The 25,826-nt window shown below is 44.9% G+C and overlaps 1 protein-coding gene across 1 annotated transcript in view; it reads left to right on the forward strand.

Annotated features, from left to right (window-relative positions):
• The first annotated feature begins 1,653 nt into the window (after positions 1-1,653).
• LOC140704667 (uncharacterized) overlaps positions 1,654-25,826 on the forward strand; it is a 43,934-nt gene continuing 19,761 nt past the window's right edge. The window contains exons 1-4 of the mRNA XM_078386787.1: positions 1,654-2,821; positions 16,972-16,978; positions 18,716-18,842; positions 20,890-22,021. Of these exons, the coding sequence (XP_078242913.1) occupies positions 1,773-2,821; positions 16,972-16,978; positions 18,716-18,842; positions 20,890-22,021 (2,315 nt within the window). The 5' untranslated portion in view covers positions 1,654-1,772. The remainder of the gene's footprint in view (positions 2,822-16,971; positions 16,979-18,715; positions 18,843-20,889; positions 22,022-25,826) is intronic.

Below are 25,826 nucleotides of genomic sequence, written 5' to 3' on the forward strand. Positions count from 1 at the left end.
GAAAAACCCCATAGGAACGCACTAAACTTATTTTAATGCGTTCCTATGGGGCCCAAACTCACCGTTCAGCGAAGTTCCTCCATAGCGCCGACATTTTCGCGCCCTCGGTAAGCGAAGGCAGGGCGTGAAAACACTAGCGGCAGCCATTTTGGGCACTCGCCGGCCATTTTGGAACTGCCGATCACATAAGCTAGAGATAACTTGATGAAACATAAGAACAGTCTCATTAAACAGTAACTGTGAGAAAGCAATACATTAAAACGGGAATGTTGGCCAGAAATCCAGGATAGGACATGCTAAAATGAGGCCCTATGCGAACAGTGGGAATTTAGGAGAAATATACCCTAACAGGATTCTACTGCTAACTCCTGGTGGGGGTTAAGCTAAGAAATGAATTCAGCTCTGAAAGCTTTGAAGCTTTTAGAAAAGTCAGCTCAAAGAGAGCTGGTGATGCTAAAATAAAATCCACTAATAGTTATAGGATTTAGTTAACAGGATGGTGCAGAGTTACATCTCCTGTAACTTCCTAGGTCATCATGGGAGGGTGACTCTTTGTGACCCCATGGACCAGAGAACGCCCGGCCCTCCTGTCTTCCACTGCCTCCTGGAGTTGGGTCAAATTCATGTTGGTGGCTTCGATGACACTGTCCAACCATCTCGTCCTCTGTCGTCCCCTTCTCCTCTTGCCTTCACACTTTCCCAACATCAGGGGCTTTTCCAGGAATGTTATTTAGTAACACCTCCCATACTCCATGTGTGACACGACTGTGAAAATCAGACAGAAGTGTGAATTTCCTGACCTTTTGTGTCACGGGCCCATTTGGGTTCTGTTCTTTGCTTTTGCTGGTTAAAGAAGTTTCTTCAACGGAGCTGTTTTCTTTAGGTTGTGGCTCTGCCCCTGGCGTCAGGATCTGACCGACTAAATTTGACTCACCTGGGACAAAAGGCCTAAGCTGGAATTCTCAGTGGCTTGGTGTAGCCTCGTTGTGTCCGTGGTTTCTGTTCAGAAAGGAAACTGACCCAGTACTAGGTGAGAACTTCCTTTCTGAACAGGAAGCTAGGCAGAGCTTGGTCTATGCTGAGCCATGAAGCCTTCTAGCTTAGCCTTTTCTCCCAGGTGAGCCAAAATTACAGTGTCTGTAATGAGGGAATTCCCGCGGTGGAGAATGATGGGATTTGTAGTCCACAAAATCCAAACGGCTCATCCCTAACTGCAATCAGGTCTTTGTGATCCCAGTCTCACATGCTGTGTCACACCAACTGGCGGTTAATGCCGTTCAGAATTTGTTCCAGATGTGCACCATCCTGTATCCACCTGCCACATTTAGTTGTCTGTGTGTCAGCTGTTCGAAACAGTACATTTTGTCTGCTGATTAGAGCTTCCCTTTCTGACTCACCTCATTGCCATGATTTCAACAGGAGATCAGAGAAGACAGGAGTATGAGGAGGAACCCTGTAGAGGGCCAGTGAAAGAACTTTACTCTCAAAGCAGAAAACGAAGCGAAACAAAACGAAGCGAAACTAGCGAAACAAGAGAGGGGCAAAAGAGGAGGGAAGAGTCCTCTGATCCGGAGGCTGGGGATGTGCCCACTGTCCCAGTCCAAGCAGAAAGAAACCAAGCAAAGGAAAATATTAAATGCCTAGAGTGTGGGAAGACCTACAGCCACAAATCTCACTTGAAGCGTCATCTGAGGGTCCACACAGGGGAGAAGCCCTTCAAGTGTTCGTACTGCTCCAAGGGCTTTCTTGATAAAGCCCGTCTTAAGGAGCACATGACCATTCACACAGGGGAGAAACCCTACGAATGTTTGGAGTGCGGGAAGAGATTCAACGTGAAGAGAAACCTTGCTTCTCATCAGCGGACCCACACGGGAGAGAAACCGTATAAATGTAATGTGTGTGGGAAGTGTTTCACTCACAGCTATAGCCTCGTTTATCATAAAAGGTTCCACACTGGAGAGAAGCCGTATGAATGCCCACAGTGTAGCAAGTGTTTCTCCGGGAACGGGAACCTGAAAAAGCATTTGATGTTGCACGCTGAAGAGAAACCCTATAAATGCCTGGAGTGTGCAAAGAGCTTCAGACGGAGGATGGACCTCATTTCCCACCAACGAATCCACACTGGGGAGAAGCCATTTAAATGCCTGGAGTGTGAAAAGAGCTTTAGACAGGGGATAGACCTCACTTCCCACCAACGAATCCACACTGGGGAGAAGCCTTATGAATGCCTGGAGTGTGGAAAGAGCTTCAGACAGAGGACACACCTCACTTCCCACCAACGAATCCACACTGGGGGGAAGCCGTATGAATGCCCACAGTGTAGCAAGTGTTTCTCCGGGAGCGGGGACCTGAAAAGGCATTTGATGTTGCACGCTGAAGAGAAACCCTATAAATGCCTGGAGTGTGCAAAGAGCTTCAGACAGAGCACACACCTCACTTCCCACCAACGAATCCACACTGGGGAGAAGCCATTTAAATGCCTGGAGTGTGAAAAGAGCTTCAGACAGAGGATAGACCTCACTTCCCACCAACGAATCCACACTGGGGAGAAGCCTTATGAATGCCTGGAGTGTGGAAAGACCTTCAGACAGAGCAGACACCTCACTTCCCACCAACGAATCCACACGGGAGACAAACCTTATAAATGTTTTGAATGCGGAAAAAGTTTCTTTTGGAGCTCCAACCTGTCTTCACATCGGAAAACTCACACGGGAGACAAACCGTATAAATGTTTTGAGTGTGGAAAAAGTTTCTCTCGGAGCTCCCACCTCTCTTCACATCAGAGAATTCACACAGGCGACAAGCCGTATAAATGCTTGTAGTGCAGATTCAGCTGCATCCAGAGTAAGAGCCAGAGTAATAAAGCCATTCCTCATAGTCTGCGTCTTGGTGAGGGCAATTCAGAAGGAACCACAATGTGAAGTTGGTGTGTTTGTCAATTAATAAATCTTTTAACTCCATTTCATTAATTTGTTGTGATTCTGTCTTTTTGAGTTGCCATCATTAACTCACTGTGACAAGCTCAAGGAAATTAAAATAGAATATAACTATCAACAAAAATCTATTTCATATCAGCATTGTACATTTGACAAATATATCATCCAAGGGAAGGAATGTTAACTTTTTCTTTTCTTGCGTTAAGGTGTTCAGCTCAATGGAGATCAATTCCCCACTGTGCCTTCCTGACAGGCTGGACTCGATCCATAGGGTCCTTTCCAGCTCTACAGTTCTGACATAATGGTGATGATATGTGACGTGATTTTTCTAGAACATTTGAACCGCTATAGAGTCCTGCCCCTTTGACAGGGGAATTATTATCTAGTCATCAGACGTCACGGCTGGAATTGATCTAATTTCATTTATTTATTTAAAATATTTTTACCCCACCTTCTCCTTAAAAAGGACCCAAGGTACCTTGTATTATTAAAAATACAACATTTGAAGCTTTAAAAAAAAGTATACAAAAAATAAAAAGGATCGAAGAAATGGTAAAAGCAATATTAAAAACACGTTCAAAAGCAGAAAAGCATACTCATCCATTAAAAAACCCCGCTCAGGCAACCAATCACCAAGGGAAAGCCTGCCTGAAGAGAAAGATCTTCACCTGCTTGTGGAAGAGCAGCAAAGATGGGGCCAGCCTGGCCCCCAGTGGCAGGGAGTTCCAAATTCTGGGAGCAACAGAAGAAGACCTCCTGTGTCCCCATCAGATGTACCTGTGGAGGTAATGGGGGGCACGATTTGAATCCGCTGACGTTTCCTGACACTTTCCATAGGCAGCCCCATGTACAGTGGGTAGTAGCGGTCCCCAACCTTTTTTGGGGGCCAGTTGGGGAAGGAGGGGCACCCTCGTGCGCATGCGCAATGGAGCAGGAGGGTGCTTGTGCAGGTGCGTGCATGCTCATGCGCATGCACGAAGGGAGGTGCGGTGCTCATGCGGGCGGGTGTGCACTCATGCACTAGGGCAAAGGGGTGTGTGCTCGGGGGCACACATGCACAAAGGGGTGGGGGAGCACAGGCATGTGTGCGCAAAGGGGCTGTGCGGGGGGAGTTTTGAAGGAAGGTCTGTTGCCGCAGCCCGGTCTGGCTCAAGCCACAGACCGCCTCCAGCCTGCAGTCCAGGAGTTGGGGACCTCTGTGTTACAGTAATCCAGCCGGGAAGTATCTATTGCATGGGTCACCAATGGCCAGATTAGACCTCTCAAGAAACGGGCACAGCTGGCACAGTTAAGTGAAACCACGCCCTCCACCTTGGTGCAGCAACCAGGAGACGACATGACTATAAAATAAAGCATCCTCTGAAAATAAGCCCTAATGTGTTTTTTGGAGAAAAAAAATGTATATAAGACCCTGTCTTATTTTTGGGTAAACAGGGTAGTTCCTCTGCCCTTTCGAAATCCAGCTTGTACTTCTGGGAGTTCTCGGTGCACATACTGCTGAAGCCTACCTTGTAGGATATTGAGCATAACTTTGCTAGCGTGGGAAATGAGTGCAATTGTACAGATGTTGGAGCATTTTTTGGCACTGCCCTTCTTAGGGATTGGGATGTAGACTGATCTTTTCCAATCCTCTGGCCACTGCTGAGTTTTCCAAACTTGCTGGCATATTGGGTGTAGCACCTTAACAGCGTCATCTTTTAAGAATTTAAATCCCATCACCTCCACTGGCCTTGTTTTTAGCCATGCTTTCTAAGGCCCACTTGACTTCACTCTCCAGGATGTCTGGCTCAAGGTCAGCAACCACATTATCTGGGTTGTCCGGGGTATCCAGGTCTTTCTGGTATAATTTTTCTGTGTATCATTGCGACCTCTTCTTGATGTCTTCTGCTTCTGTGAGGTTCCTGACATTTTTGTCCTTTATCATGCCCATCTTTGCACAAAATGTTCCTTTACTATCTCAATATTTTTTGAACAGATCTCTGGTTATTCTCTTTCTATTATTTTCCTCTATATCTTTGCATTGTTCATTTAAGAAGGCCCTCTTGTCTCTCCTTGCTGTTCTTTGGAAGTGTGCATTCAATTTTCTGTAACTTTCCCTATCTCCCTTGCATTTTCTTTCCCCTTCTTTGCTATTTGCAGCCACTTTGCTTTCTTGCATTTCCTTTTCTTTGGGATGTTTTTTGTTGCTGCCTCCTGTACAATGTTACGAGCCTCCATCCAAAGTTCTTCAGGCACTCAATCCACCAAATCGAGTTCCTTTAATCTCTTCTTCACTTCAACTGTGTATTCATAAGGGATTTGGTTTAGATTATACCTGACTAGCCCAGTGGTTTTTCCTACTCTCTTCAGTTTAAGCTTGAGTTTTCGTATAAGAAGCTGATGATCAGTGTGAGACAGGAGGCAAGAGGAGTATCCCACTCACCAGAGAGCCATCCCTCCTCCATACAGAAGGGAAGGAAGTACAGACTCAGCCTGTCTCAACACTCAAAAAGATAGAGCAGCGAGGGACAGAGACAGAGGAAATAGGAAGGAGAAATGCAAAAAAATGACTGTTGAAAAGGCTCAGGGGAAAATGGCGGGTTGGAGCGGAAGAAGAGGGTGGAGATAGAGGCGGGGACGGTGGATATAAAAAGGAGGGAAGAACAGCTGCCGCCAGGTTGGGAGTGGTTTGGATGGAGCCCCCATGGACGGGCGCGTGGGAGAGACTGAGAGTGCCCAAGGAGGAGGCAGATTACACGAAGAGAAGAGGGATTCCACCCAGACCGTCTTATTGGGGAGAGGCAGAGGCCAAAGGGTGGAAGGGGAAGCTGAGAGAAGAGAAGGAAAGAGTAGAAAGAGAAAGGAGAGATTGAGAGGCTGGAATGGAGAGTAAACGAGATGAGAAGGAAGGGGTTCAGGGAGGACCCTGGAAGGCTCCCACATCAGAAGGATGTCTCGCGTGGGGTGACGGCCGGGATGATGAGACCGTGCCCTTGTTGGAAGGTGATGCGGGAGAGATTATATACAACCCCCAACGTCTTTATGGATTGGCCGGGTCCCTGGAACTCTGGTGAGAGAAACCCTTTCCTGGACCCGCTGTCGGAAGGAGAAAGATGATGGAATCAAGTTCTGGACACTGGTTATTTGTTAAACACACGAATAAATATCTCACCTGTTTCTAAACATTAAAAATGTCCTGATTTCTTCTGAGATGCGAAAGGAGCCTAGAGCCGAACCCTCACCATCAGAGCCACAATCTGCTCCAGGTCTTGTTTTTGCTGACTGTTTAGAGCTTCTCCATCTTTGGCTGCAGAGAATATAATCAATCTGAATTCGGTATTGCCCATCTGGTGACGTCCAGGTGAGGAGTCGTCTCTTGTGTTCTTGGAAAAGAGTGTTTATGATGACCGGCTTGTCCTCTTGACAAAACTCTTATTAGCCTTTGCCCTGCTTCGTTTTGAACTCCAAGGCCAAACTTACCTGTTGTTCCTTTTATTTCTTGACTCCCTACTTTAGCATTCCAGTCTCCCATATTGACAAGAACTTATTTCTTTGGTGTCAGTTCTAGAAGGTGTTGTAAGTCTCTATAGAATTGGTCAATTTCAGCCTCTTCAGCATCGGTGGTTGGTGCATAAACATGGATTGCTGTGATGTTGAAAGGTCTGCCTTGGATTCCTTTTGAAATCATTCTATCATTTCTGAGATTGTATCCTAGTACAGCTTTTCCCACTCTTTCGTTGACTATGAGGGCTACTCCATTTCTTCTACGGGATTCTTGCCCACAATAGTAGACATGATAATCATCTGAATTGAATTTGCCCATTTTCAAATGGTTTAAACTTGTATCAATTACAGTTGTGCTTTAGCCTGATGAATTATTTTATAGTGTTCAGGTATTTTAACTCATTGTTCTTTTTTGTTGCACCCTCCATTTTAAAACGTATTTGTAAGCTACTCTTGGTCCTTCCAAGGAGGAAGGCAGGTGGTAAATGAAATAAACACATAAGTATATAAATAATTGCCTAACCATTTTATTGCAACCATTATTACATGTTACACTTATAACCCTCACTTATAGTACATGTAGCGTTCAAGGTGGATTACAAATATCAGTAATACAGAATAAAGGCAGTCAAAGTGGAAGACCATGTCAAGTGTAAGCTATTAAAAGTCAGCTAAGTCTATAAACATAGTCATCACTTCCTGGCAAATAGAAGAGGGGGGGGTTATGGAGGCAGTGACAGATATTACTTTCTTGGGCTCCATGATCACCGCAGATGGTGACAGCAGCCACGAAATTAAAAGACGCCTAGTCAGCATCTTAAAAAGCAGAGACATCATCTTGCCGACAAAGGTCCGATTAGTCAAAGCTATGGTTTTTCCTGTACCGATGTATGGAAGTGAGAGCTGGACCATAAAGAAGGCTGACTGCCGATTCTTGAGAGTCCCCTGGACTGCAAGGAAAACAAACCTATCCATTCTGAAGGAAATCAACCCTGAGTGCTCCCTGGAAGGACAGCTCCTGAAGCTGAGGCTCCAACACTTTGGCCATCTCATGAGAAGACTCCTTGGAAAAAACCCTGATTTTGGGAAAGTATGAAGGCAAGAGGAGAAGGGGACGACACAGGACGAGATGGTTGGACAGTGTCATCGAAGCAACCAACATGAATTTGACCCACCTCCGGGAGACAGTGGAAGGCAGGAGGGCCTGGCGTGCTCTGGTCTATGGGGTCACAAAGAGTCAGACACGACTAAACAACTAAACAACAACAAAATTCTATAAACAAGCGATCTGAAATAATCACAACAAATATTAATTCTCACATTCCTGCTCATTTGTTTTGGCACCATTTAGAGTCTCCAGAGCACAACAGCTTGGATTGATTGTCCAGAAATGGGAGAAAGAGCAAGCAGGGCAGCTTGGGCTCACACTTGGTGACTGGCGCTGTGCTGTCTTTCTTTTTTTCAGCTGCAAAAATTGGTGTGTTTGAAATGCTGCAAAAAAACACCCTTAAGGGAAGTGTTCCCTGGTCCTTCCTTTCTTGTGCAGAACAGACTCTGCCTTTCTGCTTCTTTTACCCCTGCTTCTGTTACCATTTGCTAAAACAGTCTTTTCCCACTATAACCTTTGGTGGAGTTGTTTGGAATAAAAAAGTTCTCTTTTGCTAGTAGGTGCACCTTGCTTGCTGATATAAAAACTTAATGTGGAACTTTTCAATGTTGCCTGTTGTTGTTTCCACTCTATAGTGTCTGGTGAGAGTTTCTGTCTATTTTTTAAAATGGGTTTTGTTATTTTGAGAACTACGTATCGAATGCTGTTTTTGTTGTGGGCCGTTAAGTCACCTTCGACTTCTGGCAAGCCTGTGAATCGGAGGTTTCCGATCTCTTCTGTCCCTCAGCTTTTTAACCCTCTTTCGCCACTTTAAAATGATTGGAGGTTTTTTTTGAATATAAATTATCTCTTTAGCTCCATGTGCGCCTCGGTTGCTTCGAAATCCCTGGTGTGGGAAGTTTTCAATTTTGCCTGTCCTTGTGTTTACTTCTTCATTGTTTTTGTTTGTTTTTATAAATCTCTTTTTTTTTTTTACATCCCTCAGCCACTGGATAGCTCAGTGCTTCAGGTCTCTGGCTACAGAGCCAGACGTTGGGGGTTCAGTTCCCCCACTGGGCCTCTGAGGAGAGAAGAGCCGGCCTGGGTGGCCTTGGGCCAGCTGCCCCGTTGTCCCAGGGCTCCCCAGGAAGAAAAGAAGGGGAAACCACTTCCGAGTCGGGTCTACCTGGAAAACCCTGGAAACGGTCGCCCAAAGTCAGAATCCACTTATCAACTTTGAGAAAATAATGTGTGTGTGTGTTTAGTCGTTTAGTCGTGTCCGACTCTTCGTGACCCCATGGACCAGAGCACGCCAGGCCCTCCTGTCTTCTACTCCCTCCCGGAGTTGTGTCAGGTTCATGTTGGTTGCTTCGCCGACACTGTCCAGCCATCTCATCCTCGGTCGTCCCCTTCTCCTCTTGCCATCACACCTTCCTAACATCAAAGTTTTTTCCAAGGACTCTTTTCTTCTCATGAGATGGCCAAAGTACTGGAGCCTCAGCTTCAGGATCTGTCCTTCAAGTGAGCACTCAGGGTTGATTTCCTTTAGAACTGATAGGTTTGTTCTCCTTGCAGCCCAGGGGATTCTCAAGAGCCTCCTCCAGCACCACAATTCAAAGGCATCAATTCTTCGGCGGTCTGCTTTCTTTATGGTCCAGCTCTCACTTCCATACATCACGACAGGAAAAACCATAGCTTTGACTATTCGGACTTTTGTTGGCAAGGTGATGTCTCTGCTTTTCAAGATGCTGTCAAGATTTGTCATTGCTTTCCTCCCAAGAAGAAGGCGTCTTTTAATTTCAGGGCTGCTGTCTCCATCTGCAGTGATCATGGAGCCCAGGAAGATAAAATTTGAAACTGCCTCCATATCTTCCCCTTCTATTTCCCAGGAGGTGATGGGACCAGTGGCCATGATCCTAGTTTTTTTGATGTTGAGCTTCAGACCGTTTTTTGCGCTCTCCTCTTTCACCCTCATTACAAGGTTCCTTAATTCCTCCTCACTTTCTGCCATCAGAGTGGTATCATCTGCATATCGGAGGTTGATGATATTTCTTCCGGCAATCTTAATTCCGGCTTGGGATTCCTCCAGTCCGGCCTTTCGCATGATGTATTCTGCATATAAGTTAAATAAGCAGGGGGACAATATACAGCCTTGTCGTACTTCTTTCCCAATTTTGAACCAATCAGTTGTTCCAAATCCAGTTCTAACTGTTGCTTCCTGTCCCACATATAGGTTTCTCAGGAGACAGATAAAGTGGTCAGGCACTCCCATTTCTTTAAGAACTTGCCATAGTTTGCTGTGGTCCACACAGTCAAAGGCTTTCGCATAGTCAATGAAGCAGAAGTAGATGTTTTTCTGGAACTCTCTGGCTTTCTCCATAATATAGCGCAAGTTAGCAATTTGGTCTCGAGTTCCTCTGCCTCTTCGGAATCCAGCTTGTACTTCTGGGAGTTCTCGGTCCACATACTGCTGAAGCCTACCTTGCAGGATTTTGAGCATAACCTTGCTAGCGTGCGAAATGAGTGCAATTGTATGGTAGTTGGAGCATTCTTTGGCACTGCCTTTCTTTGGGATTGGGATGTAGACTGATCTTTTCCAATCGTCTGGCCACTGTTGAGTTTTCCAAACTTGCTAGAATATTGAATGTAGCAACTTAACAGCATCATCTTTCAAGATTTTAAATAGTTCAACTGGAATGCCATCACCTCCACTGGCCTTGTTGTTAGCCAGGCTTTCTAAGGCCCACTTGACTTCGCTCTCCAGGATGTCTGGCTCAAGGTCTGCGACCACATTGTCTGGGTTCTCCGGGATATCCAAATCTTTCTGATATAATTCCTCTGTGTATTCTTGCCACCATCTTTGGCTGCAGAGAATATAATCAATCTGATTTCGATATTGCCCATCTGGTGATTGAGAAAATAATGACATATAACAAAATATTAGATCCAGAAATAAATCTCAAACCCAAGGAAGAACTAGCAAGCCAAGGACTGATACTATCATGGTTACCTTTATTGCAAATTCAATGAATATATAAAGAGGACTCTAGAACACAAGATTTCTACAAGGAACAGCCACAATTTGATAAAATATTACACCCTAGAGACTATAAGCTAATTAAGAATATCGATACATTCCTCTTATGGTTGGACAGTGTTGTCGTGGTTGGACAATGTCATCGAAGCTACCAAGATGAATTTGACCAAACTCTGGGAGGCAGTGGAAGACAGGGGGGTTCTGGCGTGCTCTGGTCCATGGGGTCACGAAGAGTCGGACACGACTAAACAACAACAACAACAAATTCCTCTTAGAAGTGAAAATGGAAGATGAGCAAGTGAAAATGGAAACAATGATACATTGAGCTAAAAACTTTGGTCACACAATTCAGCTAGAAAAGTGGCAAAGGATAATTGTAAATTAACCTTAGCAACTGCATATAAAGAACATTTATACAAAATGTTTTACAGATGGCATTTAGCACCGGCTAGAATAGCAAATATGTTCCCAAATGTTTCCAATAAGTGCTGGAGGGAACATACTACATGTTATGTATGGTGGACTTGTGAAAAAGCAAAAAAAATTGGGTTAAAATACACTCTTGGATAAAAATAAAAAAAAATAACACAGCGGAATATAGAACTCAAACCAGAGTTGTCTTTATTGGGAATAATGCCAGAGAATATTAACAAACAAGACAGCTATATTATATTACCTATTTTGATGGCGGCTAGAATAGTATGGGCTCAATACTGGAAAAATGAGAAATCTCCGTTAGAAGAAAAAATTGTACAAAAAATCTTAGATTGTCCAGAAATGGCTAGACTGACAATGACAATTAAAGGGAAAGAGGATTCTCAATATTATCAAAACTGGAATAAAATGTATGAGTGGCTAGAGCCAAGAAATAAGTTATAGAGACAAATGAGACATGATATGATATGAACAATTTGATGTATAACTAGTGAACATGACGAATGACAATGGGAATATGTTTTTATATGTTATAAAAAATTAAATATTAAAAAAAGGATCATGTTAGACAAAAAGATGCAAAAAAAGAGAATAATCCCAAGGATTTTTTTTTTGCCCTTATATTTCATCTCTTTAAGTTGAAGTCCATTACCCCACTACTCTTCTAAGATCCAAATATTCACAGAAGATCTGTCATTCTTGCCTTCTGTTTCTGTCCCAAGGATCCTCTATATCTTTGCATTGTTCATTTAAGAAGGCCCTCTTGTCTCTCCTTACTGTTCTTTGGAAGTGTGCATTCAATTTTCTGTAACTTTCCCTATCTCCCTTGCATTTTGTTTCCCTTCTCTGCTATTTGCAGCCACTTTGCTCTCTTGCATTTCCTTTTCTTTGGGATGGTTTTTGTTGTCCTAAGGGTAGCCCTTATGATGCAGGAGCTGACATGGGCAGTCAGTCCTAAAGGTAGCCATTATGATGCAGGAGCTGACATGGGCAGTCTGTCTTAAAGGTGGCCCTTATGATGCAGGAGCTGACATGGGCAGTCTGTCATAAAGGTGGCCCTTATGATGCAGGAGATGACATGGGCAGTCTGTCTTAAAGGTGGCCCTTATGATGCAGGAGATGACATGGGCAGTCTGTCTTAAAGGTGGCCCTTATGATGCAGGAGCTGACATGGGAAGTCTGTGCAAAAGGTTGTTCTCTAAATACCTAGCCCATTGGGAGAAATTATACTTTAGGCCAGGGTGCAAGATGGAGCATATTTTGCGAGCCATTTTCTAAGGTAGAGTTGGCTGCCTTGGATTCCTGGGAATAAAGAAAGTCCAAAGAGAGCCCTAAGAGATGCAGTTTGGCTGGAAAAGCTTTAGGCCATGAGTTGTTATGGACCTCTTTCTGTAGAAGGTTAAGATATCCCAGGGAGGGATCAGCATGTATTACCTTGTTCCAATGTCTAAAAGCAAAGAGCCAAGCACTGCATTCTAGTGACGTTAGACCAGTCTCTAATCGTAAGGCAGCTGCAGGGATACATCTTGGCATTCCCAAAATGGATCTTAGAAAAATTGAAAGAACACTATTGTTGTTGTTGTTGTTGTTGTTGTTGTTGTTGTTGTTGTTGTTGTTGTTGTTGTTGTTGTTGTTGTTGTTGTTGTTGTTGTTGTTGTTGTTGTTGTTGTTTTCTAGTCGTTTAGTCATCTCCGACTCTTTGTGACCCCATGGACCAGAGCACGCCAGGCCCTCCTGTCTTCCACTGCCTCCCAGAGTTTGGTCAAAATCATTTTGGTAGCTTCAATGACACTGTCGAGCCATCTCATCCTCGGTCTTCCCCTTCTCCTCTTGCCTTCACACTTTCCCAACATCAGGGTCTTTTCCAGGGAGTCTTCTCTTCTCATGAGATGGCCAAAGTATTGGAACCTCAGCTTTAGGATCGGTCCTTCCAGTGAGCACTCAGGGTTGATTTCCTTTAGAATGGATAGGTTTGTTCTCCTTGCGGTCCAGGGGACTCTCAAGAGCCTCCTCCAGCACCACAGTTCAAAGGCATCAATTCTTCGGCGGTCACCTTTCTTTATGGTCCAGCTCTCACTTCCATAGCTCACTACTGGAAAAACCATAGCTTTGACTATGCGGACTTTGGTTGGCAAGGTGATGTCTCTGCTTTTTAAGATGCTGTCGAGGTTTGTCATCACTTTCCTCCCTAGAAGCAGGCGTCTTTTAATTTCGGGGCTGCTGCCACCATCTGCAGTGATCATGCATCCCAAGAAAGTGAAATCTATCTCTGCCACCATATCTTCCCCTTCTCTTTGCCAGGAGGTGATGGGACCAGTGGCCATGATCTTAGTTTTTTTTATGTTGAGCTCCAGACCGTTTTTTGCACTCTCCTCCTTCACACTCATTACAAGGTTCCTTAATTCCTCCTCACTTTCTGCCATCAGAATGGTATCATCTGCATATCTGAGGTTGTTGATATTTCTTCCAGCAAAACTAATTCCGGCTTGGGATTCCTTCGGTCCAGCCTTTTGCATGATTTTTCTGCATATAATTTAAATAAGCAGGGGGACAATATACAGCCTTGTCGTACTCCTTTCCCAATTTTGAACCAATCAGTTGTTCCATATCCAGTTCTAACTGTTGCTTCCACATATAGGTTTCTCAGGAGGTAGATAAGGTGATCAGGCACTCCCATTTCTTTAAGCACTTCCCATAGTTTGGTGTGGTCCACACAGTCAAAGGCTTTTGCATAGTCAATGAAGCAGAAGTAGATGTTTTTCTGGAACTCTCTTGCTCTTTCCATAATCCAGCGCATGTTAGCAATTTGGTCTCTAGTTCCTCTGCCTCTTCAAAATCCAGCTTGTACTTCTGGGAGTTCTCGGTCCACATACTGCTGAAGCCTACCTTGGAGGATTTTGAGCAAAACTTTGCTAGCGTGTGAAATGAGTGCAATTGTACGGTAGTCGGATCATTCTTTGGCACTTCCCTTCTTTGGGATTGGGATGTAGACTGATCTTTTCCACTCCTCTGGCCACTGTTGAGTTGATTTCACTCTGCAGGATGTCTGGCTCAAGGTCAGCAACCACACTATCTCGGTTGTCCGGGATATCCAAATGTTTCTGGTATAATTCCTTTGTGTATTATTGCCACCTATTTTTAATGTCCTCTGCTCTGTTAGGTCCCTACGGTAATCAATTTCATTTCCATCAGCAATCAATGAAGGGGAACACTCTCTATACTTGTGAGATCCTAGGATCCACGTTGGTCTACCATATAACCGTTGGAGCAAAATCTTGAGCTTAAAAAGTTGAATAACAGCTGGTATAAATTGTCTGCATTCAATGCAGTAAATAAAATATGCAAGATACCTTTCTACATGTTCTGGGCTACTTGGATTATGGACCTACCTGATTGATCTTTTTTGGCAGTTCAAGGTATCTGTAATATGATCCGATCAGGCCGAGGGTGTCTGCAAAGATGATCATAATTTTGGTTTGTTAATTGGGACAATCCTCTTTGAAGAGCCACGTGTTTTAAGCTTCTGTTGTTGTCACATGCAATCAACATTGCCCCTGGTTTAGGGTGACCTTATGAATGAACGATCTCCAAAATACGTTGTACTCAACAGCCCTGCACAGCTGCTGTAAAATCAACCCTGTGGGTTCGCTAATGGTGTCAATCCATCTTACATTTGGTTTTCCTCTTTTCCTGTTGCCTCCAACTTTTCTACAGAACCTGGAATGGGGAGGGACTAAATAATTGTGGAGTTGTTCAGAGACCGGTTCACATCCCAGGGTGGCAGATTTCCACCTGTACTCTAGTTTCTTTCTGAATGTTTGGCCCTCTCTTGCTTGTGCTACAGAAAAAGCTTTATGACTATTGCTTTGTGGTAAAAACTTTTTTTGGAAGGGGTCAGAGAATTTGAGAGTTATTCTCAACTTCATCTTCGTTTTACATGTGTGTTACGTGCCATTCAAGATGACCCTAATAGGCCTTTCAAGGCAAGAGAGATATTTAAAGCCACCCTCATGAATCTCCATGCCTGAGCGTGGATTTGAACCCTGGTCTCGCCCATCTGCTAGTCCCTCCTGGGTTGTTTTAGCTTTGCATAACCTTGCTATAATCTTTGCTTTGAGAAAGAAACAAGCAAAACAGCAGGGAGATTTTTGATTCCTTCCTGCAGGCTGATTTATTGTACAGACTAGAGGTGGGAATGCCAGAATCAGCTGCTTGTGGAGCGGGAAAAGGGATTCGTACGGAAAGGCTGACGATATTAGGGCATTCCAGGAAAGGATGATGCCGAAGACCCTGAACAGAGAAGCCTTCAGCTCTGGCATAGGGTGTCGGGGCTTCAGAGAATTCGATCGCCAGGAGGATGCGCGGCCCCGAGAAGTCTGCAGCCGCCTCCATCATCTTTGCCGTGAATGGCTGAAGCCGGAGCAACACACAAAGGCTCAGATCCTGGACCTGGTGGTCCTGGAGCAGTTCCTGGCCATCCTTCCCCCGGAGATGTCCAGCTGGGTGAGGGAATGTGGAGCGGAGACCAGTTCCCAGGCGGTGGCCCTGGCCGAAGGCTTCCTCCTGAGCCAGGCGGAGGAGAAAAAGCAGGTGAGATGTACGATTCATCCTGGGAATGCCATGCCTAGTTCAGAAAAACAGTTTCCCTGTGGCCACAAATCCCATCAGCCCCTGGCCGGTGACCCTGGTTGGTGGTTGGTGGGTTCTAGGGCTTTGTTTATCTTTTCCAAGGGCTGTGAAGGCCCAACATCTCCCATAAATCGGCCCCTGGCCGTGCTTACAAGGGGATATTGGGATTTGTAGTCCTCCTCCTTTTTTTTTAAAGCTCTCATTCCAAGGGGCTTAGAATGGCCAGCTTTTCTGCTACATCAGCCTGGAGGTCATTATCCCAAAGATCTGATTTCCCAGCGTCTTGAATTTGCACTAGTCACTTCTTCTGCTAGGTTTTCACGAAGGAAGGCATAACCCCAAAACTTTGCCTTGTCTTGTTCCGTTTCTTCTCCAATCCTCTGTCTACCTGCCGGAGCAGTCAGAAGTGGCTAAGAATACCTCCAGGACAGAAGGAGATCTGTCAGATGCTAAACAGGAGCTGCTCTTTCGGAAAACACAGCTAGAGGAGGGTGAAGGTGATACTTCACTGGGTAAGAATTGCTGAAGGATTGCTTCTGTTTCGTCTGTTCTGTGCCTTCAAGTCAGAACCCGTGTATAAGGACGCAAATAGGGCTTTCCAGGTAAATGAGATATCTAAGGAGTGGTTTTACCGGTTCCATACCCTCAGCGAGTTTCCACGCCTGAACGAGAATTCGAACGCAGGACTCTGGAGTCCCAGTCTGTCCCTCTCTTAATCACACTACACTGGGTATCACTGAATATCTCTAAAACCTATAGGCTTTAGAGAAAGGGGCAAAAGCGTATAGGTGGAAAAGGTGCAGAAGAGAGCGACTCAGATGATGACTGAGCTGGGGCACCTCCCTGAGGAGGAAAGGCTACAGCGTGTGGGGCTCTTGAGTCTAGAGGAAAGGCGCCTGAGGGGGGAACGTGATGGAGAGGTATCAAATTCTGCAGAGGGTGGATAAAGTGGATAGAGGGAAGCTCTTTTCCCTCTCAGGCAATACCAGAACCAAGGGACCTCCACTCCAATGAAGTGTTGGGAGAGTGAGGACAAACAAAAGAAAATATTTATTGACCCAGAGGGTGGTTCGTGGAACTCCTTGCCACCAGATGGGGTGATGGCATCTGGCCTATATGTCTTGAAAAGGGATTTGGACAGTTTCCTGGAGGAAAACTCCATTGCAGGTGACAAGCCATGATGTCCACGTTGGGAACACCTCCACCCTTCTCTCCTCCTTCTTAGGATCTTCCCCTTTTCCTCTTATCTCTAGGCCTTCTCCTGTCATCTTTTCTACACCACTGTTACTGTCCTCCTCGTTAGACGTGGGAGGGGACGGCTCACTCTCCCGTTTCCTCTGTCTTTTTTGTCCTCCTGCTCACAGCAGAATAGTGACAAGTTCTTCAAATCGTGCACCGCTTTCTCATTCCCTGGCCCTGAAGATCTTAATAGCTCTCTCTGAGACATTTTTTTAGGAGAAAGAACAAAAAACATTTCAGTACCGCCAGGCATGAACAGATCAACAGAAAGACAACATGCAACACAAAAGGCTTCCAACAGACTAAAGAGAGGGAACTAGAATGTTCAGCAGAGAGGCGGGGCTGTCTTTGAATTTTGAGATGGGAAAGAATGATTGGTTGGTGCTGGATAAATTGACGGGCACCCAAGCCCAGAAAAGTCCGTCTCGGCCAAACAAGCGACAGGCAGCATGCGAGGTTGCAAAAAGTCCCAACAAAGCTCCAGTTTTAGGGATCTGAAGGAGGCTGTGTTCAGAAATGGTCGCATGCAGGCTGTACTATGCATATACCTGATATAAAGAATAAAATATATTCTCCCACACACTTTGCCCCCCTTGCAGGTGGTGAAGCTGTGCCAGGAACGTGTACAACTAGATCATCTGCTGTGGAGAATGGAATCAGAGTGGCTTTTGAGGTCAGGAAAGATTAAATCAAGGATGAAGTCGCCCATGGCTTGAAAGTGTCTGCCTCTTTCCCTTTGATTCTTTGCATCCGTAACCTGTGGGAAACCCACCTGCAAACCGGGAGGGCAAGCATGTCCTTCTGAGTCATAATGATAACCTTTGAGCTGCAAAGCTGGAAAGGGACCCTAGAGATCATCCAGTCCAGCCCCTGTCAAGCAGGCCCAGTGGGGGAATTGAACTCCAAACCTCTGGCCCCAAGGCAGGGATCTAAACTACAGAGCTATCCAGCAGTTGTTACTTTAGTTGCCAGGGACGAGCAGATAAAAGGAAGGTGGTTAGGATCCCAGAGCTAGCAGGAGAGTCATTGCGGTAAATAGGCTCTGTCAAAAGAGACCAGTGAATATTATTCATGATAAACATACAGCTACACATATTTAAATTTTTTAAAATATATTCTGTAGGCTTCCAAGAGGCATGGTATGGCGTTATTACTACTGTGTATTTTAGTTGTTGCGAGTCACCTTGGAACTCCTAAGAGGGGAGAAAGGTAGCATGTAAATAAATCAAACAAAAAACAAATATTATTTTTATTGATTAAAATTATTACCTTGCCCTTCTCCCAAAAAAGGACCCAGTATAATATGAAACACAATATTAAAAATCGGAAAACAGTAAATGAGAATAAAGAGGCCCCACCTTGCTCCTGGTCATGGTGTAGAGAATGAGGAATACATGTATTGTCTGACAGTTCCCGACCATTAGATCCAGGCAGTGGCCAGTAATTCTGGACCTGGGTAGCCTCCGTTATTGAACAAATAACTAATTAAACAGTTAGGCCCAGAAATAACGTTTGGCAAGTAGGTGGTCAAGGAGAGAAACATGAAAATCTGATTTATTTAATGTTTTTTTTCCCACCTGCTGCTTTTCTGTCCGAGAACACCCAGAATCGGGTTTTGGCCCTAAAGCTCTGACCCCTTCTGTTGGCTAACGTGATCTGCCTCTTACTTGCACTGTTTATGGCCTTCATAAATAAAATATGTTCATTTTTTTTTAAAAAAAGGGGCACACACTGGAAACGCCCTGGAAAAGCCTTTTGTGGGATCCTGCAAGGCAAAAGACCAGTCTCCATATATTAATGATATCCTACCATCCATGGAAGAACCATTTCAGCATCGAAAGGGGAAAAAAGTATTTTCTTCTCTTTTAGAATCCACTAATCTTGGACGAGGTGACTGTATGTTTTACCGAGGAGGAGTGGGCGTTGCTGAATCCGGACCAAAGAGCTTTGCATGAGGAAGTAATGGCGGAGATTCATGCAAATGTAGCCTCTTTAGGTAAAGATCCCATTTATCCTTTTGTCGACAGAAAATATTTAAGTGAGAATGTTTATTATTTACGAGATGATTCTTCCTGGGTTTGAACAGCCAGCATTCTGTTTTTCTAATCTAGAAGAAGTTAGGGAACATTCATTTAATCATCATCTTAGAAGTGAAAAGCTGATACAGTGGTGCCGCGCATAGCGACGTTAATCCATTCCGGATTAATCGTCGCTATGCAAAAACATTGCTAAACGCATCGAAAAACTCAGTAGGAACGCATTAAACTTAGTTTAATGTGTTCCTGTGGGGCCCAAACTCACCGTTCAGCGAAGTTCCTCCATAGCGCCGCCATTTTCGCGCCCTCGGTAAGCGAGGGCAGGCCGCGAAAACAGTAGCGGCGGCGATTTTGGGCACTCGCCGGCCATTTTGGAACCGCCGATCAGCTGTTGTAAAAACATCGCAATGTGAAGATCGGTAAGCGAAATGCTTACCGATCATCGCAATGCAGGTTTTTCCCTATCTAAACATCGCTTTTGCGATCGCAAAAGTGACATCGCTATGCGGATTCATCGTTAAACGGTGTGCTCTTTAAGCGAGGCACCACTGTACTGTCCTACTTTGGGCACATTATGAGAAGGCAAGATTCTTAGGAAAATACTATAATGCTGAGAAAGGTGGAAAATATCAGGAAAACAGGAAATACATGATGGATTGACTCCCTAAAGGAAGCCACAGGCTTGAGTTTGCGGGACCTAAGCAAGACAAGTTGAGAACACGGCATTTTGGAGATCACATAAGCTAGAGATAACTTGGTGAAATATAAGAACAGTCTCATTAAACAGTAACTGTGATAAAGCAATGCATTAAAACGGCAGTCTTGGCCAGAGATCCCAGGATAGGATAGGCTAACATGAGGCCCTATGCCAAGAGTGGGAATTTAGGAGAAATATACCCTAACAGGATTTAGTTATAGGATTTAGTTAACAGGATGGTGCAGAGTTACATCTCCTGTAACTTCCTAGGTCATCATGGGAGGGTGACTCTTTGTGACCCCATGGACCAGAGAACGCCCGGCCCTCCTATCTTCCACTGCCTCCCGGAGTTTGATCAAATTCATGTTGGTGGCTTCGATGACACTGTCCAACCATCTCATCTTCAGTCGTCCCCTTTTCCTCTTGCCTTCGCACTTTCCCAACATCAAGGTCTTTTCCAGGGAGTCTTTTCTTCTCATGAGATGGCCAAAGTATTGGAGCCTCAGCTTCAGGATCTGTCCTTCCAGTCAGCACTCAGGGTTGATTTCACCAATATCTCTGTGCAATCATATGCACACAGACGTTGGCAGGGATAGGGTTGCTCAGATGTTATTTAATAACACCTCCCATTCTCCATGTGCGACACGACTGTGAAAATCAGACAGAAGTGTGAATTTCCTGACCTTTTGTGTCACGGGCCAGTTTGGGTTCTGTTCTTTGCTTTTGCTGGTTAAAGATGTTTCTTCAACGGAGCTGTTTTCTTTAGGTTGTGGCTCTGACCCTGGTCGTCAGGATCTGACCGACTAAATTTGGCTCACCTGGGACAAAAGGCCTAAGCTGGAATTCTCAGTGGCTTGGTGTAGCCTCGTTGTGTCCATGGTTTCTGTTCAGAAAGGAAACTGACCCAGTACTAGGTGAGAACTTCCTTTCTGAACAGGAAGCTAGGCAGAGCTTGGTCTATGCTGAGCCATGAAGCCTTCTAGCTTAGCCTTTTCTCCGAGGCGAGCCAAAATTACAGTGTCTGTAATGAGGGAATTCCCACAGTGGAGAATGATGGGATTTGCAGTCCACAAAATCCAAACGGCTCATCCCTAATTGCAATCAGGTATTTGTGATCCCAGTCTCACATGCTGTGTCACATCAACTGGTGGTTAATGCCGTTCAGAATTTGTTCCAGATGTGCGCCATCCTGTATTTGTTTTCACCTGCCCCATTTAGTTGTCTGTGTGTCAGCAGTTTCGAATCAGTACATTTTGTCTGCTGATTAGAGCTTCCCTCTCTGACTCACCTCATTGCCGTGACTTCAACAGGAGATCAGAGAAGACAGGAGTATGAGGAGGAACCCTGTAGAGGGCCAGTGGAAGAACTTCACTCTCGAAGCAGAAAACAACAACGAAGCGAAACAAGAGAGGGGCAAAAGAGGAGGGAAGAGTCCTCTGATCCGGAGGCTGGGGATGTGCCCACTGTCCCAGTCCAAGCAGAAAGAAACCAAGCAAAGGAAAATATTAAATGCCTAGAGTGTGGGAAGACCTACAGCAAGAAATCTCACTTGAAGCGTCATCTGAGGGTCCACACAGGGGAGAAACCCTTCAAGTGTTCGTACTGCTCCAAGGGCTTTTCTGATAAAGCCCATCTTAAGGAGCACATGACCATTCACACAGGGGAGAAACCCTACGAATGTTTGGAGTGCGGGAAGAGATTCAACGTGAAGGGAAACCTTGCTTCTCATCAGCGGACCCACACGGGAGAGAAACCGTATAAATGTAATGTGTGTGGGAAGTGTTTCACTCACAGTAATAGCGTCGTTTATCATAAAAGGATCCACACTGGAGAGAAGCCGTATGAATGCCCACAGTGTAGCAAGTGTTTCTCCGGGAGCGGGCACCTGAAAAGGCATTTGATGTTGCACGCTGAAGAGAAACCCTATAAATGCCTGGAGTGTGGAAAGAGCTTCAGACGGAGGACACACCTCACTTCCCACCAACGAATCCACACAGGTGACAAGCCGTATAAATGTTTTGAATGTGGAAAAAGTTTCTCTTGGAGCTCCAACCTGTCTTCACATCAGAAAACTCACAGAGGTGACAAGCCGTATAAATGTTTTGAATGTGGAAAAAGTTTCTCTCAGAGCTCCCACCTGTCTTCACATCAGAAAACTCACACAGGTGACAAGCCGTATAAATGTTTTGAATGTGGAAAAAGTTTCTCTCAGAGCTCCTACCTGTCTTCACATCAGAAAACTCACACAGGTGACAAGCCGTATAAATGTTTTGCATGTGGAAAAAGTTTCTCTCAGAGCTCCTACCTGTCTTCACATCAGAAAACTCACACAGGTGACAAGCCGTATAAATGTTTTGAATGTGGAAAAAGTTTCTCTCGGAGCTCCCACCTGTCTTCACATCAGAAAACTCACACAGGTGACAAGCTGTATAAATGCTTTTAGTGCAGATTCAGCTGCATCCAGAGTAAGAGCCAGAGTAATAAAGCCATTCCTCATAGTCTGGATCTTGGTGAGGGCAATTCAGAAAGAACCACGATGTGAAGTTGGTGTGTTTGTCGATTAATAAATCTTTTAAATCCATTTCATTTTGTTGTGACTCTGTCTTTTTGAGTTGCCGTCGTTAACTCACTGTGACAAGCTCAAGGAAATTAAAATAGAATATATCTATCAACAACAAATCTATTTCATATCAGCATTGTACATTTGACAAATATCTCATCCAAGGGAAGGAATGTTACCTTTTTCTTTTCTTGTGTTAAGGTGTTCAGCTCAGTGGAGATCGATCCCCCACTGTGCCTTCCTGATAGGCTGGACTTGATCCATAGGGTCCCTTCCAACTCTACAGTTCTGACATAATGGTGATGATATGTGACGTGATTTTTCTAGAACAATTTGAACTGCTATAGAATCCTGCCCCTTTGACAGGGGAATTATTATCTAGTCATCATACCTCACAGCTGGAATTGATCCATGTAGAGTGGGTAACAGCGGCCCCCAACCTTTTTTTGGGCCACTTGGGGAAGGAGGGGCACCCTTGTGCGCTTGCACAATGGAGTAGGAGGGTGCTTGTGCGGGTGCGTGCATGCATGAAGGGAGGCGCGGTGCTCATGCGTGCGGGTGTGCACTCATGCACATGGGCAAAGGGTGGTGTACTCGGAGGCACACATGCACAAAGGGATGGGGGAGCACAGGGATGCATGCGCAAAGGGGCTGTGCGGAGGAGTGCTGGGGGAAGTCTGTCGACGCGGCCCATTCTGGCTCAAGCCAAAGACTGTCACCAGGCTGCAGACCAGGGGTTGGGGACCTCTATGTTACAGTAATCCAGCCGGGGAGTAACTACAGTGGTGCCTCGCTTAACGAGCGCACCGTTTAACGATGAATCCACATAGCGATGTCGCAATTGTGATCGCAAAAGCGATCGCATTGCTATGTTTAGATCGGGCTAAAATCGCATTGTGATGATCGGTAAGCATTTCGCTTACCGATCTTCGCAGTGCGATGGTTTTTTTAACAGCTGTTCGGCGGTTCCAAAATGCCTGCAGGATACAGAAAATGGCCACCCGCATTGTTTTCGCACCCTGCCCTCACTTACCGAGGGCGCGAAAATGGCGGCGCTATGGAGGAACATCGCAGAACGGTGAGTTTAGGGCCCCATAGGAACGTTTCTATGGGGTTTTCCGTTCCGTTTAGCGATGTTTCCACATAGCGACAATTAATCCGGAACGGATTAACGTCGCTATGCGGGGCACCACTGTATTGCATGTCACCAATGGCCAGATTAGACATTTCAAGAAAAGGGCACAGCTGGCACAGTTAAGTGAAACCACGCCCTCCACCATGGTGCAGCAGCCAGAAGATGACATGACTGTAAAGTAAAGCATCCCCTGAAAATGAGCCCTAATGTGTTTTTTGGAGAAAAAAATGTATATAAGAACTTGTCTTATTTTTGGGTAAACAGGGTAGTTCCTCTGCCCCTTCAAAATCCAGCTTGTGCTTCTGGGAGTTCTCGGTGCACATACTGCTGAAGCCTACCTTGTAGGATATTGAGCATAACTTTGCGAGCGTGTGAAATGAGTGCAATTATACGGATGTTGGAGCATTCTTTGGCACTGCCCTTCTTTGGTATTGGGATGTAGACTGATCTTTTCCAGTCCTCTGGCCACTGCTGAGTTTTCCAAACTTGCTGGCATACTGGGTGTAGCACCTTAACAGTGTCATCTTTTAAGAGTTTAAATAGTTCCACTAGAATTCCACCTACACTGGCCTTGTTGTTAGACAATCTTTCTAAGGCCCACTTGACTTCACTCTCCAGGATGTCTGGCTCAAGGTCAGCAACCACACTATCTGAGTTGTCCGGGGCATCCAGATCTTTCTGGTATAATTTTTCTGTGTATTATTGCGACCTCTTCTTAATGTCTTCTGCTTCTGTGAGGTCCCTGACATTTTTGTCCTTTATCATGTCCATCTTTGCACAAAATGTTCCTTTAATATCTCCAGGTTTTTTGAACAGATCTTTGGTTTTTCCCTTCCTATTATTTTCCTCTATATCTTTCCATTGTTCATTTAAGAAGGCCCTCTTGTCTCTCGCTGCTGTTCTTTGGAAGTGTACATTCAATTTTCTGTAACTTTCCCTATCTCCCTTGCATTTTGTTTCCCTTCTCTGCTATTTGCAGCCACTTTACTTTCTTGCTTTTCCTTTTCTTTGGGATGGTTTTTGTTGCTGCCTCCTGTGCAATGTTACGAGCCTCTATCCATAGTACTTCAGGCACTCTGTCCACCAAATCTAGTTCCTTAAATCTGTTGATTATACCTGAATAACTCAGTGGTTTTTCCTACTCTCTTCAGTTTAAGCTTGAATTTTGCTATGAGAAGCTGATGATCAGAGCCACCATCAGCTCCAGGTCTTGTTTTTGCTGACTGTATAGAGCTTTTCCATCTTTGGCTGCAGAGAATATAATCAATCTGAATTGAATTTGGCCATTTTAATATGGTTTAAATAAATTACAGATGTGCTTTAGCCTGATGAATTATTTTATAGCGTTCAGATATTGTAATTCATTGTCCTTTTTTGTTGCACCCTCCTTTTTAAAACATATTTGTAAGCTACTCTGGGTCCTCTCCAGGAAGAAGGCAGGTGTTAAATGAAATAAACACATAAGTAAATAAATAAATGCCTAACTATTTTATTGCAACCATTATTACATGTTACACTTATAACCCTCACTTATAGTACATGTAGTGTTCAAGGTGGCTTACAAATATCGGTAATGCAGAATAAAGGCAGTCAAAGGGGAAGACCATGTCAAGTGTAAGCTCTTAAAAGTCAGCTAAGTCTATAAACTTAGTCATCATCTCCTGGCAAATAGAAGAGAGGGGGTTATGTAGGCAGTGACAGATTTTACTTTCTTGGGCTCCATGATCACTGCAGATGGTGACAGCAGCCACGAAATTAAAAGACGCCTGCTTCTTAGGAGGAAAGCGACGAGAAACCTTGACAGCATCTTAAAAAGCAGAGACATCTCCTTGCCGACAAAGGTCCGCATAGTCGAAGCTATGGTTTTTTCCAGTAGCGATGTATGGAAGTGAGAGCTGGACCATAAAGAAAGCTGACCGTCGAAGAATTGATACTTTTGAATTGTGGTGCTGGAGGAGACTCTTGAGAGTTCCCTGGACCGCAAGGAGACCAAACCTATCCGTTCTGAAGGAAATCAACCCAGAGTGCTCACTAGAAGGACAGTTCCTGAAGCTGAGGCTCCAATCCTTTGGCCATCTCATGAGAAGAAAAGACTCCCCGGAAAAGACGCTGATGTTGGGAAAGTGTGAAGGCAAGAGGAGAAGGGGACGACAGAGGACAAGACGGCTGGACAGTGTCATCGAAGCAACCAACATGAATTTGACCAAACTCCAGGAGGCAGTGGAAGACAGGAGGGCCTGGCGTGCTCTGGTCCATGGGGTCACGAAGAGTCAGACACGACTAAACAACAACAACAAAAGTCTATAAACAAGGGATCTGAAATCATCACAACAAATATTAATTTTCACATTCCTGCTCATTTGTTTTGGCACATTTTAAATTCTCCAGAGCACAAAAGCTTGGAAGCTGATTGTCCAGATGTGTGTGTGTGTGTGTTTGTGTGTGTGTGTGTGTGTGTGTGTGTGTGTGTTTATGCCCCACCTCTCCCAAATGGAGTCACAATCTCCCCTTAAGGGGGACTTCACTTGACAGGAAGTCAATGCAAGGCTCGA

This window comes from Pogona vitticeps, chromosome 2 (genome assembly GCF_051106095.1).
Source record: "Pogona vitticeps strain Pit_001003342236 chromosome 2, PviZW2.1, whole genome shotgun sequence".
In the NCBI taxonomy this organism is placed as follows: Eukaryota; Metazoa; Chordata; class Lepidosauria; order Squamata; family Agamidae; genus Pogona; species Pogona vitticeps.